At 46.4% G+C, this 14,611-nt stretch overlaps 6 protein-coding genes across 6 annotated transcripts; 4 read left to right on the top strand and 2 right to left on the bottom strand.

The window, feature by feature from the left end:
• Positions 1-142: 142 nt before the first annotated feature.
• UTR1 (NADH/NAD(+) kinase) lies at positions 143-1,372 on the top strand (the record flags this gene model as incomplete). The annotated part of the gene is made up of 1 exon (XM_020212086.1): positions 143-1,372. A coding segment is annotated over one exon (1,230 nt), but the record flags the coding sequence as incomplete, so codon positions are not given.
• A 509-nt stretch (positions 1,373-1,881) lies between these two features.
• CYBJADRAFT_193543 (uncharacterized protein) lies at positions 1,882-3,636 on the bottom strand (the record flags this gene model as incomplete). The annotated part of the gene is made up of 2 exons (XM_020217485.1): positions 1,882-3,476; positions 3,564-3,636. The coding sequence occupies 2 exons, from the start codon at positions 3,634-3,636 to the stop codon at positions 1,882-1,884; spliced, it is 1,668 nt and encodes a 555-aa protein (XP_020071886.1).
• A 968-nt stretch (positions 3,637-4,604) lies between these two features.
• Positions 4,605-6,398, top strand: CYBJADRAFT_109052 (DEAD/DEAH box helicase; the record flags this gene model as incomplete). Its single annotated transcript, XM_020212048.1, has 1 exon — positions 4,605-6,398. A coding segment is annotated over one exon (1,794 nt), but the record flags the coding sequence as incomplete, so codon positions are not given.
• A 3,429-nt stretch (positions 6,399-9,827) lies between these two features.
• On the top strand, positions 9,828-11,556 carry CYBJADRAFT_166628 (uncharacterized protein). The gene has a single exon (XM_020214564.1). It carries the CDS (start codon positions 10,248-10,250, stop codon positions 11,367-11,369), a length of 1,122 nt encoding a protein of 373 aa, XP_020071884.1. The 5' UTR covers positions 9,828-10,247; the 3' UTR covers positions 11,370-11,556.
• An 819-nt stretch (positions 11,557-12,375) lies between these two features.
• Positions 12,376-12,927, bottom strand: GLC8 (PP1-complex regulatory subunit GLC8; the record flags this gene model as incomplete). The annotated part of the gene is made up of 1 exon (XM_020214563.1): positions 12,376-12,927. A coding segment is annotated over one exon (552 nt), but the record flags the coding sequence as incomplete, so codon positions are not given.
• Positions 12,928-13,253: 326 nt separating this feature from the next.
• On the top strand, positions 13,254-14,352 carry MED1 (Med1p; the record flags this gene model as incomplete). Its single annotated transcript, XM_020214562.1, has 1 exon — positions 13,254-14,352. The coding sequence occupies exon 1, from the start codon at positions 13,269-13,271 to the stop codon at positions 14,349-14,351; it is 1,083 nt and encodes a 360-aa protein (XP_020071882.1). The 5' UTR covers positions 13,254-13,268.
• Between the last annotated feature and the right edge of the window lie 259 nt (positions 14,353-14,611).

Genomic DNA, 14,611 nt, shown 5'->3' with positions numbered 1-14,611 from the left:
AGCCCATTAAGGATCAATTGGTCGAGTAACGATGGAGAAGGAATCTCAGAAAGGCACTAGTGGAGGACACAGTGTGGGTAGAAGGTCTCATGATACGAATGACCCTGTGAAGATGTTGCGCAAGCTATCCAACTCTTCAACCAACCTCAAGAGTTCGCACTCACATGCTAAGCTGGCGGAGACGGCCCACGGGGTACGTATGCTGTCGAAGAATCTGTACAAGGCCACTGTGACGCTGGACGCACACACGGTGCTGATAGTGACCAAGGCCAGGGACAATTCGTTGGTGTTTCTGACGCGTGAGTTGACTGAGTGGATCTTGACCAATCACCCGAGAATCACGGTGTATGTGGACTACCACCTGGAGAAGAGCAAGCGGTTCAATGCTGAGGGGTTGATGAAAGAGGTGCCAAGGGCTAAGACTGCTCTGCGATACTGGGACAAGCTGTTTGTTCGGGAGAGGGCCACGACGATTGACCTTGTGATAACGCTCGGTGGTGATGGTACCGTGCTCTTCGTGTCTTCTCTGTTCCAGAGATCGGTTCCACCGGTGATGTCCTTCAGTCTGGGCTCCCTAGGGTTCTTGACGACGTTCCAGTTCGAGGAGTTTAGGGACTCGCTAAGCGCTGTTCTGGAGAAGGGCGTTAGAACGAACCTCAGAATGAGGTTGGCGTGTCGTGTTCATAGAGCAGATGGATCGCTTGTGTGTGAACAACAGGCGTTGAACGAGGTTACCATCGATAGAGGCCCGTCTCCATTTGTGTCGATGCTTGAGCTTTATGGTGATGGCTCGCTGCTTACAGTGGCACAGGCTGACGGGTTAATTCTTGCCACGCCTACGGGCTCTACTGCGTATTCTCTCTCAGCAGGAGGCTCGCTGGTGCATCCTGCTGTTAACGTCATCTCCGTTACGCCTATCTGTCCTCACACGCTGTCATTCAGGCCTATTTTGCTGCCTGATAGTATGGTTTTGAAGGTGAAAGTGCCAAAGAGAAGCAGAGCAACGGCGTGGGCAGCTTTTGACGGTAGGGCAAGAGTCGAGCTCATGAAGGGAGATTACATCTCCATATCGGCAAGCCCTTTCTCCTTTCCAACTGTTATGAGCTCCCCAACAGAGTATTTTGAAAGTGTCAGTCGGACGTTGAATTGGAACGTTAGAGAGCAGCAGAAATCCTTTGTTCACTTGCTGTCGAAGAAGAACAAGATTAACTACGAGGAGTTGAACAAACCAAAGTTCAGCTTAGAAGAGCCAGATGAGATCTCAGATGACGTTGATGAGGAAGCTATAGATGAAGATTCTGGAGTAGATATTGACGACCAAGATTTTTCCACACATTTTGTACCTAGTGATGGGCAAGGGATTGAAACTCCACATCGAACCACTACAAACACTCCATTGATACAAACCTCAACTTCGAAAGAACTTCACATTGAGGATTTGAATCTGAATAACTGAGGATGATATTGCATTCTGTGAGTGGAGACATGTATAGTATTAAGAGGAACTAATGTATACACACCACACTGTATATCATGAGAGCCAATATTGGTTTGTTTGAAATATCAAAGCTTCAATGAATATTTGGCCTGTGATTGAACAAAAAGGAAGGCTCACACTCCTGAGCAGCAAGTTTGGAATTCTTACGTGAAGGGTGATGTATTAGGCCATTTCAATACCATGTCAATGTGCCTGTTCTTACTTGTACAATGGAACTACAGCTGGTTACTATTACACAGTTTCATGTGTTAGTCATAGTTAGCTCTGAGGTCTCACCTCAGAGATACTTATGGAGGGACAATGGACGGTGGAGGTCAGCTATCTATGAAGTTAACACTGGGAGAACGAATTGGCATTCAAAGTGATCATTGGGATATAGGTGCCTAACACCAGAATGCCACAATGCGCTTGAACAGAGGCCCTTCTTTCAACCTCCTCTCCTCTTCAATGTGCTCTTGGTATAGGACATCTGCATCAAATATCTTTCGATCAGTGACCAAATCGATCTCGTCAGCAGGTATACAAATTCTCCAGTTTCTGGTATACACCTTATGCGAAATATAAAACACCAATAGAACTGGAAAGCCCGAGTAGTTCTGGAGGAAGTTGACGGGGTCAAACACACCATTGGTTTCAAAGGGGAATAACGAGACCCAGAAATGGGACACAAGGGTGCCCACTATGATGACAATGGCGACCCATGATCCCGGAGTACCAAAGTACGATACATAACCAAGCTCGCTCGTACTGAATCCTTGTACGTTCATGGCTGATCTCATCCTCAAGAAGGAGATGTTGATTGTACCCCAAGTGAAGAGTGAAGCCAAACCGGACAACGACAACAACCAGACAAATATAGACTCTTGGTCAGGATACGCTGCAATCAAACTGAATAGCCCTAGTGTGCTTGATAGAAGCATTGCCCTCGTGGGTCTTTTCTTCCTATCGACAAAGTCAAACCATTTTGGAGCATATCCCTGTTGTGCTAAAGAGTAAAAAGTCCTCGAAGAACAGTACAATGCTGCGTTGGCGACCGAGAAAAGGGCAACTAGAATCACGGCATTGATGATATGTGGCAGAGCCTTGAATGATCCAGAGTTCACAGCAATGACAAAAGGAGAGACTGGTGCTCCTCTATTCCCACCAGACCCCATCAAAAAAGGTGAATCATAGGGAACTAGCATTCCAATGAGCAATATCGAGAGCAAGTAAACAAAGATTAGTCTGTATCCAACTTGTTTCACGGCAGATGGGATAGCCCTCCGTGGCTTCTTCTGGTCAGCAGCTGACAATGCCATGAACTCTGTTCCTCCAAGGGAGAAGGCACACGTCACAAGGACAGCACAGACACCTTTGAATCCATTGGCAAAGGGACCTGGATTCGAAAAGTATTTGAAGAGAACTTTGCCTTGAGTCCCGCAAATCCCAACATCCATGAGTATACCAAGAACGATGAAGCCGACGAGCATGGTCACCTTGATTGAATTTGCCCAAAATTCAGCTTCTGCGTAGCCTCGAGCACCTATGAAGTTGATGATGCAAACCATCACAAGTAAGATAGAGACGTACAAGTCTGCATTTGTATGAGGGTCCCAGAACTTGATGGTCATTGAAGCCGTCACTAGCTCCAAGGGCAAGACAGTAAACCAATTGATACAATAGTTCCAGGCAACAGCAAACGATAGCGAAGGGTCAACAAGCCGTCTTGCGTAGGAGTTGAATCCACCAGGCACAGCTGAATAGGCAACTGCCAATTCTCCAGCAGCACCCATTGTGAGATAAACCATAGCACCAACTATCGTGAATGCCATAAGCAAGCCAGCAGGACCACTCCTGGCCAAGCCACCACCAACTCCGACGAGCAAGCCAGTGCCCAATCCGCCAGCTAGTGCAAGCATAACAACGTGTCTGTTGGAGATTGCATTGTCTTCTGATTTCGACTCCACATCGTTGTTTTCCAAGTCATATTCCCGTGGAGCTTCTTTTTTGAAGGATTCCTTGAACGTTCTCCATCTGTCTCCTCGCCAGGAGGCTTGGAGGACCTGGAGCTCGCCGTTGGCCTCACCGTTGGAGCCAATGCTGTCTGAAGGGGAGATATCCGAGACCGTGTTAGAGAGTTCGAGCTTAGTGTCAGGCATATTCTTTCAGTGAGCAGAATACGCAATCAATCGAGGTGCTGTGTATGTTAGATAATGGGCACAGGGCTCAGAGTATGGGTTCATGGCCAACATCCTACGTTATATAAATAGTACAAAGTGGTAACACCTCAATGAGAGGAATCCATCAGACAGGCATACAGCTTGAGCTCATACTTCACAACTGAGCTCGTACTTCATAGTTGAGCTCGTACTTCACAATTGAGCTCGTACTTCACAATTGAGCTCGTACTTCATAGTTGAGCTCGTACTTAACAATTGAGCTCATACTTCACAATTGAGCTCGTACTTCATAGTTGAGCTCGTACTTAACAATTGAGCTCATACTTCACAACTGAGCTCGTACTTAACAATTGAGCTCATACTCCACAACTGAGCCTGGCGAGCAAGCTGCTTGGAACGCCCAGCGTGCTGAAGCCCCAAACATCCTCCCTCACCAGCACGCACCAGGACTAAACCACCTGACGAACACCCTTCCAATGTGAACCAATGCCTCCATAGAATGAATCAAATGAATCAAATGAATCAAATGAATCAAATGAATCAAATCAACAAAGAAGACATCCATGCAAGCGAACAGCGCCTTGGACGCAGTGTCGGGGGTGAAAAACTTCCCGATTTGGCATTTACGGGACATTCGCGAACTTTTACGAGGGGTTTCGCCAAATCTGCACAGGGTATCCGAATTCTGATAATTTTGTCGCTGAGATGAAAAATTTTTCCATCTGTGCCAATTTGCGCCACATCGCCCATCGCCAAAAGCAAAAGAAAAAAAAATCACCGTCAAAAGGTAACAAGTCTCAACAAGATTTGTATATATAGAAAGTACAAAAGACTTCTTTTTTTGTTTTTATAATAAAGGAAAGACATCATTGCAATAGTTCAGTATGGCAAACAATCTTGAAAAGAACTTTGAAGAGCTCAACGTCGGCTCTGCCGCTAGCGGACCAGGAGCCTCGTCCTACGTGCCACCACACGCTAGAAGACGTCCACAAGAGCAGGGACAAGGCCAGTCGCAACCACGTTTCAACAACGGCGGCTACAGAAACAACAACGAGGGTGGTTTCTACGGTGGCAACAGAGGGTTTGGCTACGGTCGTGGCAACGATAGACGTGGAGGATATGGCGGCGGCTACGGTGGCGGTTACGGCGGCCAGAGAGGAAGAAACGCTGGCCAGGGTAAGTTTGTTGATGGGAAGCACGTTCCAGCTCCAAGAAACGAGGCCCTGGAGAAGACGTTGTTTGGTGAGGCGGACGATCCAAGCTTCCAGTCCTCTGGTATCAACTTTGACAACTACGACGACATCCCGGTCGAGGCCACCGGTGATGACGTTCCCGAGCCAATCACCTCCTTCACCTCTCCACCTTTGGAGGAGCTGCTCTTCGAGAACGTCAAGCTCGCCCGTTTCACAAAGCCAACCCCGGTACAGAAGTATTCCATCCCTATCGTTGCTGCCGGTCGTGATTTGATGGCCTGTGCCCAGACTGGTTCCGGTAAGACTGGTGGTTTCTTGTTCCCAATCTTGTCCGAGTCATTCTCCAACGGTCCATCTCCAGTTCCACCAGCAACCACGCAATTCTCCAGAAGAAAAGCCTACCCAACTGCCTTGGTTTTGGCTCCAACGAGAGAGTTGGTCTCGCAAATCTTCGAAGAGGCCAAGAAGTTCACATACAGATCCTGGGTTAGACCTTGTGTGGTTTACGGAGGTGCTGATATTGGAAGTCAGCTCAGAGAGATTGAGCGTGGCTGTGACTTGTTGGTGGCTACTCCAGGTCGTTTGAACGACTTGTTGGAGAGAGGTCGTATCTCTTTGCAAAACATCAAATATTTGGTTTTGGATGAGGCTGATAGAATGTTGGATATGGGTTTCGAACCACAGATCAGACACATTGTTCAGGAATGTGACATGCCAGATGTTCAAGATCGTCAGACTCTCATGTTTTCTGCTACATTCCCAACCGACATTCAAATGTTGGCCCGTGATTTCTTGAAGGACTACATCTTCTTGTCCGTTGGTAAGGTTGGTTCCACTTCTGAGAATATTACTCAAAGAATCTTGTACGTTGAAGAGGATGAGAAGAAGTCCGTTCTTTTGGATATCTTGACTGCAGAGGAGAAGGGATTGACCTTGATTTTCGTCGAGACCAAGAGATTGGCTGATGCATTGTCCGACTTTTTGATCAACCAGGGCTTCCCTGCTACATCTATCCACGGTGACCGTACTCAATCTGAGCGTGAGCGTGCTTTGGAGTACTTCAGAACTGGTAAGGCCCCAATCCTTGTTGCCACCGCCGTTGCTGCCCGTGGTTTGGATATTCCAAATGTTACCCATGTCATCAACTATGATTTGCCATCAGACATTGACGACTACGTCCACAGAGTTGGTCGTACTGGTCGTGCTGGTAACACTGGTGTTGCAACTGCTTTCTTCAACAGGGGTAACAAGAATGTTGTCAAGGACCTTGTTGAGATTTTGACCGAAGCTAACCAGGAAGTTCCATCTTTCCTTACTACAATCTCACGTGAGTTCAACTCTGGCCGTGGTGGTCGTGGTGGCCGTGGTGGCCGTAATAACAGCACCAGAGATTTCCGTCGTCAACCTGGTTACAACGCCAACTCCGGCTCATCTTTCGGATCTGGATACGGTAACTCTCGTTCTTACGGTAACTCTGGCTATGGTAACGGTGGTTTCCAATCCTCTGGTCAATCTTATGGTAACAGATCCTCCAACACTGACTCCTGGTGGTGATTTTTGCCACTAGGTTGCTGTCATTGTCTTTGGTTTCTGTTGAATTTTCGCTTTTATATCTTTATTACTTCTTTACACTCTCATGACTTTAAAGTTGTTTGTTGAATTGTTTTATCTTGTTTTGTTTTCTCATCATCATGTTTGCATTTTTGGGTTCGGTTTGGTTTTCAAAAGTTCGTTTGATATTTCTCTTGTGGTTATCACAGTTCTGTCTGACCTCATGCCTCCATGTCTACTGATGTTTGATTGGAGTGCTGGCATGGGTTTGGTTCGTACTATACACACTATTTATAAACTTGGTTTAGACAGTGCAGAACGTGAACTTGGGTGATAAACCAGAAAGAGTATTATTTTGTTGGTAGACTCCAGGTCTCCTAGTATTATTTTTCGATATTCATCATACTTTGGGAATGTTGAAGAGTTGATTGGCTCTTTTCTCTTCTGAATTTATCGATGAATAGGTCTTTTTGAGAGCTTGATCTTGGTTGAGGTTTTTATACAGTTGTTGAAGTTATTGTTTCAAACATGGATGAGGAGGTCAAGGAGAGGAGAGCACAGATACGATGTGTTGTGTCCTTTCTTTAAATAATTCGATACATATTAATCAGACAGTAATGTTTTCAATATTCGCCTAGGAGCATGTACTATACATTGTGTATGGAGTATGGGTGTGGATATTCCGTAATAATCGTGCTTGTGCGAGAGGGAGAGATACGGAAGGTGATGTCAAGCATCTCATGGCCAAGAGCGATACATAGGATATCTTCTTTAGTACGTACTAGTTCACAGAGATTACCCTCTCCTTGATAGATACTGTACTCGTCTATGAGAACAGCCATTTTCCCTGTAGATCATGTTTCATGTATTGATGTTCTATAACAGCCATTGGCGTTGGCAGATGTGATGATATCTCATAGAGTAGATAAACCAGTAACTAATGGAGTGCAAAGTGCATATATAATTATAATAATGGAAGCTACATCATGCCCTGTTCCCTTAGTGACCTTATGGTCATTGCATCTAACGCGTATTGTAAAATATGACGGTGATGTTTGGTGATATCGATATTAATTCCAAACTTGTGAGACCATGGGCACTTGTTGGCTGGAATTCAGACAGATCTAGGCTCTAGGGCCTTGTATTGTATCAAGAGTGCCACTCTCATAGGCTCGATTTCAGCTTTTGCTGACATTAAAGGGCACTATAGTTGAACTTTCCGCAGCAGATCCCAACTGAGTCCACGTAGAGTTATACATAGAACGTCAATGTACCTACGACATGCTCCATGCTTGTTACTTGTTTCAGTTTGATTCAGTACGATTCGTTCCATTACTTGAGGTGCTCAAGTTTACGAACACATCAGTGCCCTTTAAAACATCTAAAAGCACAGTTTAAAAGGAATTATTATCCCATGCATAGCTACTTAAGGAAGGCTGGAGAGCTAAAAAATGCTTCCATGCACTGGAGTTCGTGTTTCTATACCGAAAGAGGTGTTCTTTCGAAGCTTCGGTGCATGAGAAACGGGTGAACCTTGATGATATTTCCACACTTCTGATTTATTAATTGCACGCTTCAGTACACTCAGGCAGGTTTTCGAGAGTTTTAGATTAGAAGATATCAACGCATGCGTTCACGGACGTGGGCCGTGTGAGTTTTCGCCGTAGTCATAGAGTATAGCGAGGTTTAGCCAAGTTGCTCAAGGTGTGGAGACTGAAACATGGAGGCATGACAGTGAAATCTGGCGTTGTGATTTGCACATTGTCAAAAAATTTAGAGGTTCAAGTAGGCCACTTCTTGAAGCTCTCATATACGGAAAGGAATTTCGATACAGACAGCGTGTACAACATTGTAGGGTTGTAGCCAGATACCAGGGTGTCTTGAGATGTTGAATCAGTTCACAGGAACGACACCCATAATGTCTTGATCTCAAGTAAATCCTGAATAAATCCTGAATAAATCCTGGATAAATCTAGAAATGTGATTACGAAACAAGATTGACCCTCTGATCAGCACTACCAGCTGTGTCCTTGCTTAACCATCAAAGTTAATTTGCTTGGTACTACTTATGCCTTCAGAACTGCCATCTCCTGGGCATGGAAAAGTTTACCGGACTCCTACAATCTACTGAATAAAGTTGCAAGTATTAGTTTCAAGAACCTGTATGAGGCATGCCGAGATGTGTATATTATACCTTCAAACAAACTTATGATGCGTTGAGTTCACCAAAGCTTAAAACGACATCGCATGGAGACACAGCAGGAAGCACAGCAGAGGTGTACAGTTCATCGCTAAAGCGAACCAGTTTGGACGGAGGAAACGTACCAAGATTGCTGCTTTTCCCTTAGTGCCGTGCCAAACCATTACTTCAGCATTAGAAGAAGGGAAGGAACTGGTATCTTAGGCCATATGCTTTCTCCTCAGAGCAGATCATAGTGTATAACTGAAGAAAGTAAATCCATCACATATCTCCCTAGCACCGTGTAAAGCTTGCATAGTCTTTATAGCAAAAGATCAAATGATAACGACTTGTGGTGTCACTGATAAGCAAGGCACATTCTGGCTTAGAAGGGTGATCGTTTCCAGGTTTCGAGCACCTGTCCTGCACTCTTCGACACCAATTGTTCATTAGTCACTGCTTACTGATGCACAATAACCCATGATGAAGCACAGAGAGGGGCTTTCTTCATCAGACTCCTTTGAAAACACGCTCATCACCACGTCAGAGTTTGGTCTGGACGGGGTAATATTCATGCATTAACATTGTTATGGTGTACATACACGGCATATTCAGTGCATCTGTTGCACCAACGATCTATGTCAGCACTTGTGCTTAGCAGAGGGCATACACACCCTTATACCACACTATGGTGTGATTTGAGCGTGGCCACAAGGTGTGTAACTCTCAGCAGACTTTCGATGGAGGGCCTTATCTTCATTCAACAACAAGACTTCATGTCCTCTTATCGCGATGTTGGCATATCAGTGTTCAACCTTGGAAGACGGCGCAGGCTCGCTTGAAACAAGCTCACCAGAGGAAAGGCAGCTTACATCACACACGTTTGAGAATCTGTCATCCAGCCAAGTCCAGCTTGAGGCTTTGTAACCCAGGTGTCTATTAAGTTTCTCAACAGGTCTTTGCCCCACTTTAATTGTTTGATGAGTTGGGTTTGGATTTGACGTGGGCAGCAAGGCCAGCCATGGCAACGCTGATTGGCTCAGTTGACTTGTAGCAAAGGACACTATAAACTTACGGCATGTTGAAGTCGAAACCAACTCTAAATCTACAGCCAAAACCACACCAGAGTGCGCATGTATGCTCGAGTAACGTATTAAGCTTCAGAGTTAGCTACGAAAGTTGAGGCTCAGCTGTGTTCAGTTGTTGGACCAAGCGTCTCTCTCACGTTATTAATAACAATATGAACGTTAATCAACCACACTGCACACATAAGCTTACAGTTCCATATTATGTGCGCTGTATAAACGTGATCTAGACAAATTTCAGCGTCCGATGCCCAATCATACCTGTGATGAAACTCTATGCTTTGGCTTGTTGCATCCTGGGCTCAGTATTATATGGAGTCTGTTAATTGCAGTTGTGCCCTACAACTCAATACTCTACGTTGTGCTGGAGCTCAGGACATTAGGTGGCAACTCCTAGGAAATTTAGGGTTATGCTTCGTGTAAAGTTTCTATTCTGATCGTTGATATGTTTCATTCAGTGTGATGATGGCTGTATATCAGAGGAATTGGAGTGGAGTGGTTAAACTTTAAGACAGACCAACGTTGCTAACTAGAGACACACGGTTGAGTGGTTTGAGAGCTATAGCAGCATTGTATATGTGCATGATGCACCCTCACTGGAACGTGTGTGAGATATGCATACATATCTATGCTTCAGATGACAAGTTGAAGCTGGACTGGGGATATATAAAAAGGTTGAGCATAGGCCCTTACGCCAGTCCTCTAACCTACATACTGTTAGTTCCTACTACTTCTCAGTATCCCCTTATTGGCCTCAAGTCTAAAAGACTTACACAGATTATCACTTCAGCTGATTGGAATAACATGATGACTATCCACGATGACGAATATACGAATATCGATGCAAGCAAGACGGTGAACGTTGACGAGGATACATACCCGATGTACAAGCTCGAGAGCTGTCACAGGTACAGTTTGAGTGGATATACAGCAGCAACACCACGGACAAAGACCAAAACAAGCATTACAGAAGAGCAAGAGCTGTATTACCATTTGTCATCCTATACCTTCCCAAAGGGCTGGTTCCAGTGCACCAGCTGTCCATCATCTCCATCGCTTCGGAACGTTTTACCAGCTTCTAAAACATCACCGAATAATATTGTATTGAATGGCGAGTCAGCATTACCCCAAAGAAGAAGCTTACATCGTCGTTCGTCAGCAATTAGCATTTCAACGTCAGAGTCTCGCTTCTCGAGCGGTTCAGGCTCTATCTTTGAGCGTGCAGGTACACCAGGGACTGGCAGTGCTGGTTGTAACAGTGACTTGGAGACACCAAGAACACCAACCAGCTGCTCCAAATTCCCTTACACACTTGGCGGACTGATTGACCTGGATGTTGTTACGGAGGGAAGTGACACACAGCTTGTTGAGCAATCCACGGGTGGGTATAGCCATGGCTCACCGTCAGAAGTTGGCGATGTTGTGCATGAGATTGAAAGCATCGACGAGACTGACGAGTGGGGCGCCGAAGATAAAGGGCACGGCGGTGATGAGCGCTTTGGCTGTATCGAGGCTGGCGATGTGTATGCAGCCAGTGATGACGACGACGATGGTGATGATGTTGGAAGCGGCGAGGACGAGGATGAAGGTGACTATGTCAATCTTGTTAACTTTCTACTCGAGAGCCGCTCACAGCGTTCGATGGGCGTCGATGACGACTACAACCCGTGCGACTATGTACGCAATGGCTTGAGGCGGCTATAAGCTCGTGCTCAGGTGTATAGAGAGATTGAAATACAGCGATGTCTCTGCGCTTCCGCCGTAGCGATCCCATTCCTGTTGTTGTGTGCGTGGCTTGCACCTCTGTTGCTGAGGAGCGGGTATATAAAGGCCTTTGAAGCGGAGTTTTAGATGCTTGCGTACACAACGGCTCTGCTGCACCTAAAACGCCCGGCGCTTTGGAGGACGAGAGATTTATGCGGCGCGTACCGGATGTGTAGCAATGGGTGCGTGAAATTTCGAAGTCCGATTTCGGCGTTGCCAGTCTTCAAATTCCGGGTCACACACTCAGGTCCCACTTCGGAAGCCTGTGGTGTATACGAACCTGGGTGTGCTTTCAGCGTGAAGGATATATACCCTGTGGCATCCTCTTGTTGTTCGTCTTGATCCTTTCCCTGGGTTTCCTCCTTATCGTTCCGCTTTCTTCTCGTTTCGTTCTTCTTAAACACACATTTTGAACCATGACTTTCCTCGACTACCAGCCAGACGCCCAACTGGGAGCTCAGCAGGGAAACCCCACCGAGGGCTCCACCAAGGGCCCCATCAACACCGCCGCGGAGAGCTCAGAGTTTTTCCTCGAGTTCCCAAAGGAGAAGTTGTCATCGTGGCTGTCAAAGGAGCGGATAATGGAGATGAACTCCACGGAGCACAGACAGGCAAAGAACAACCATTTCTTCAACGAGTTCCCTCGTAAACAGAGCAATAACGATTTGCAATACCACACAGATGACACTGTGATGTCGTTCCTCGCCGACTACTTCTTCATCTCAAAGAAGAAGTGATTGTCGCGGCCATCGCACGCACACACCACACCGAAAACGACCGAAACGACCTTAACGAAGACAACTATTATAAGCTATTTATAAGCGTTCTATGACGTTTATGTACATTTGTGTAGACAGAACACAACAAGACAAAAGTATATATTCAACAAACTGGCAATGTCCTGCTGTGCCATTACAGGGGACTCTACGATATACAACGGGAAATATCATTCCTTTGGAACGTGCTCTTTGCTGTAGTGCAGCTTACGCTTCTCTGCAAATGACATCTTCCTCTCTGGGGCCTCATCCTCGCCATCGTCATCAGCGTCCTCCACCGGGTGGAATTGCGGAGCCTCGTGGTGGTAGTGTAGCTTCTTCTTCTCCTCAAACGTCATGTGGTGATCTGGCGGCTGTCCCTTGTGTAGCTCGCTAGGATCAGGTACACCTCCGAGCGATACGTGAGACTCAACACGCTCCACAGGCACACCTGTGGATTCCTCCTCCTCTGAAGGAACAGAGAACTCAGGAGCCCCCAGCGAGAAGTCTTCGAGCTCATCCTCATCCTCCTTGTAGTATTCATTCACCTCAGTGGCGTGCTGGAACGGCGTCTTTGGCTCATCGATGGTTGTTTCCATGTTCTCCAAGATCTGCTTCTGTATAACCTCATTGTCCTCAAGGTTCTTCTTGTTCCATTGCAATCTCTCCTGCTCAACCTGTAGTGCCCGCTGCTCAGCTTCCTCCTGCTGCTGCTTCGCAACTATCTTCTTATGCTCTTCGCTCTGGAGCTGGGCGTTGAGCTTCGTGTTCTTCAACACCTCTTCTCTGAACTCCTTTGTCGACTGATTTACAGTGCCACTATGCTCGCTTTTGTTCTTAAGAATCCCTACCATTCCCCTTTGCTTGTTTTGCCCTCAACGTCCCAGTGAGATGGAGTAAAAGCAACCCGTTGACGTATAAACAATGCCCATTTTTCCCGCTGATCTTCCCGCACTATTTTGCCGTGTGTGTCTGCTACCGCTTCGAGCAACCTGCCTGGGCAACTCACAAAGATAAAAAACGATCGAGAAGTGTGTACAAAGCGAAGGGTGTAAACAACAGAAGCATTGCACGGAGTAAACAGATGGACTCATACCACTCAGACCTCACACGTATAGCGACGATCTTGAAGCAGTCGCCCGGGAGTGTGACGCTGGAGAACTTGCTGCGCCTGGCCAACTTCTACAAGTTTGAAACTTTCAACGAAGAGATATCGCCTGGAGTCAAGCGGGTATCAATAGCAGGAAAGATTCTGGTGATTGACATAGACTTCCACGAGCTGGAGTCTTCGATAAGGGGCCAAACAAGGATAGACGTTGATACTGTGAAGCTTATCCTTGCTAATAACGACTCCATGTTCACGGTGAACAACGCAGATGGGTCCATAGTGCTGGAGATGGCTTTGAAGCAGCAGAAGTTGGTGCAGTTCGACAGATGCTTGGAGCAGTTGAGCGTGTTGGACCAAAACTCCACACAGGTTGACCTTTTCCACCAGTACACTTCGATAATGGGGACATTGCAAGCAGAATTCCCTAATTCGGAGTACAGCACGCAGGAGTTCTCGATCATGATCAATAGTCTGTTCCAGATATCGCTAGCATCGGACGAGCGTATTGCGTTGGCGTTTGAATCCGTGACGGTGAATGACGTTGGGTTCAAAGTGGAGTTCTCAAAGCCCCTGATTATCCCACGTCATTTGGCCAATAAAGTTGGAATAGTGTTGGACAACGAGTCGAGGGCACAGCTGTGCAATAACAACGACATCTACAGGACAAAGAGGAACTCGCTGCTACAGACATTTCAATTTGTACAGTCCGAGTTCGTGCAGACAACAGGGTTTGCCTGTGGTGCTCTAAGCCAGCTTATCACCACATTGCATTGGTTTACCAAGTTTGAAAGTCTAAACAAGCTGTATACCGAGCTACACTCGAAATATGAGCCGCTAGACAGACTCTCAGAGCTGACTAACGAGCCACAGTGGTTCACAGAGTTCACACAGGGCAGCTTGCAAAAAGAGGACACCTTCATAAAGATAACCGTTACCGATGACGAGTTCAGAGTCGATACAGAATTGGAGTATAAAAGGTCGATAAAACTCGACGCGTTGACCCCCGACGACATCCGCATCCTCAGCAATGAACTCCAGAGAGAAGACTCATCTCCTTAACGTACACACAGCCAATCTCAACACCACTAATCCTTCCCAATCCACCGTTGTAGTGCTCTCTGTATAGGCTATACCCTCTGTAACATCCAGACACCCAGTAGTTAAGAGAACAAGCGAACAACAACAAGCGAACAACAACAACAGCAGCAGCAGCGTGTGAATACCATGGCGCCTCGCAAAAGGAGAGAAAATGGCACTCACAGTCGAAACCCATCTCATCATCAATTGTAGAGCTATAAAGCGCACACAGCCATCGCGAA

This window comes from Cyberlindnera jadinii (genome assembly GCF_001661405.1).
Source record: "Cyberlindnera jadinii NRRL Y-1542 unplaced genomic scaffold CYBJAscaffold_3, whole genome shotgun sequence".
NCBI classification, from domain to species: domain Eukaryota; kingdom Fungi; phylum Ascomycota; class Saccharomycetes; order Phaffomycetales; family Wickerhamomycetaceae; genus Williopsis; species Williopsis jadinii.
The sequence above is the reverse complement of the archived record's forward strand: the minus strand, read 5'-3'. Positions and strand labels throughout refer to the sequence as shown.

Excerpts from the sequence above, each read along its gene's own strand:
- CYBJADRAFT_166628 (XM_020214564.1), top strand. The coding sequence starts at position 10,248 with ATGATGCACCCTCACTGGAACGTGTGTGAGATATGCATACATATCTAT.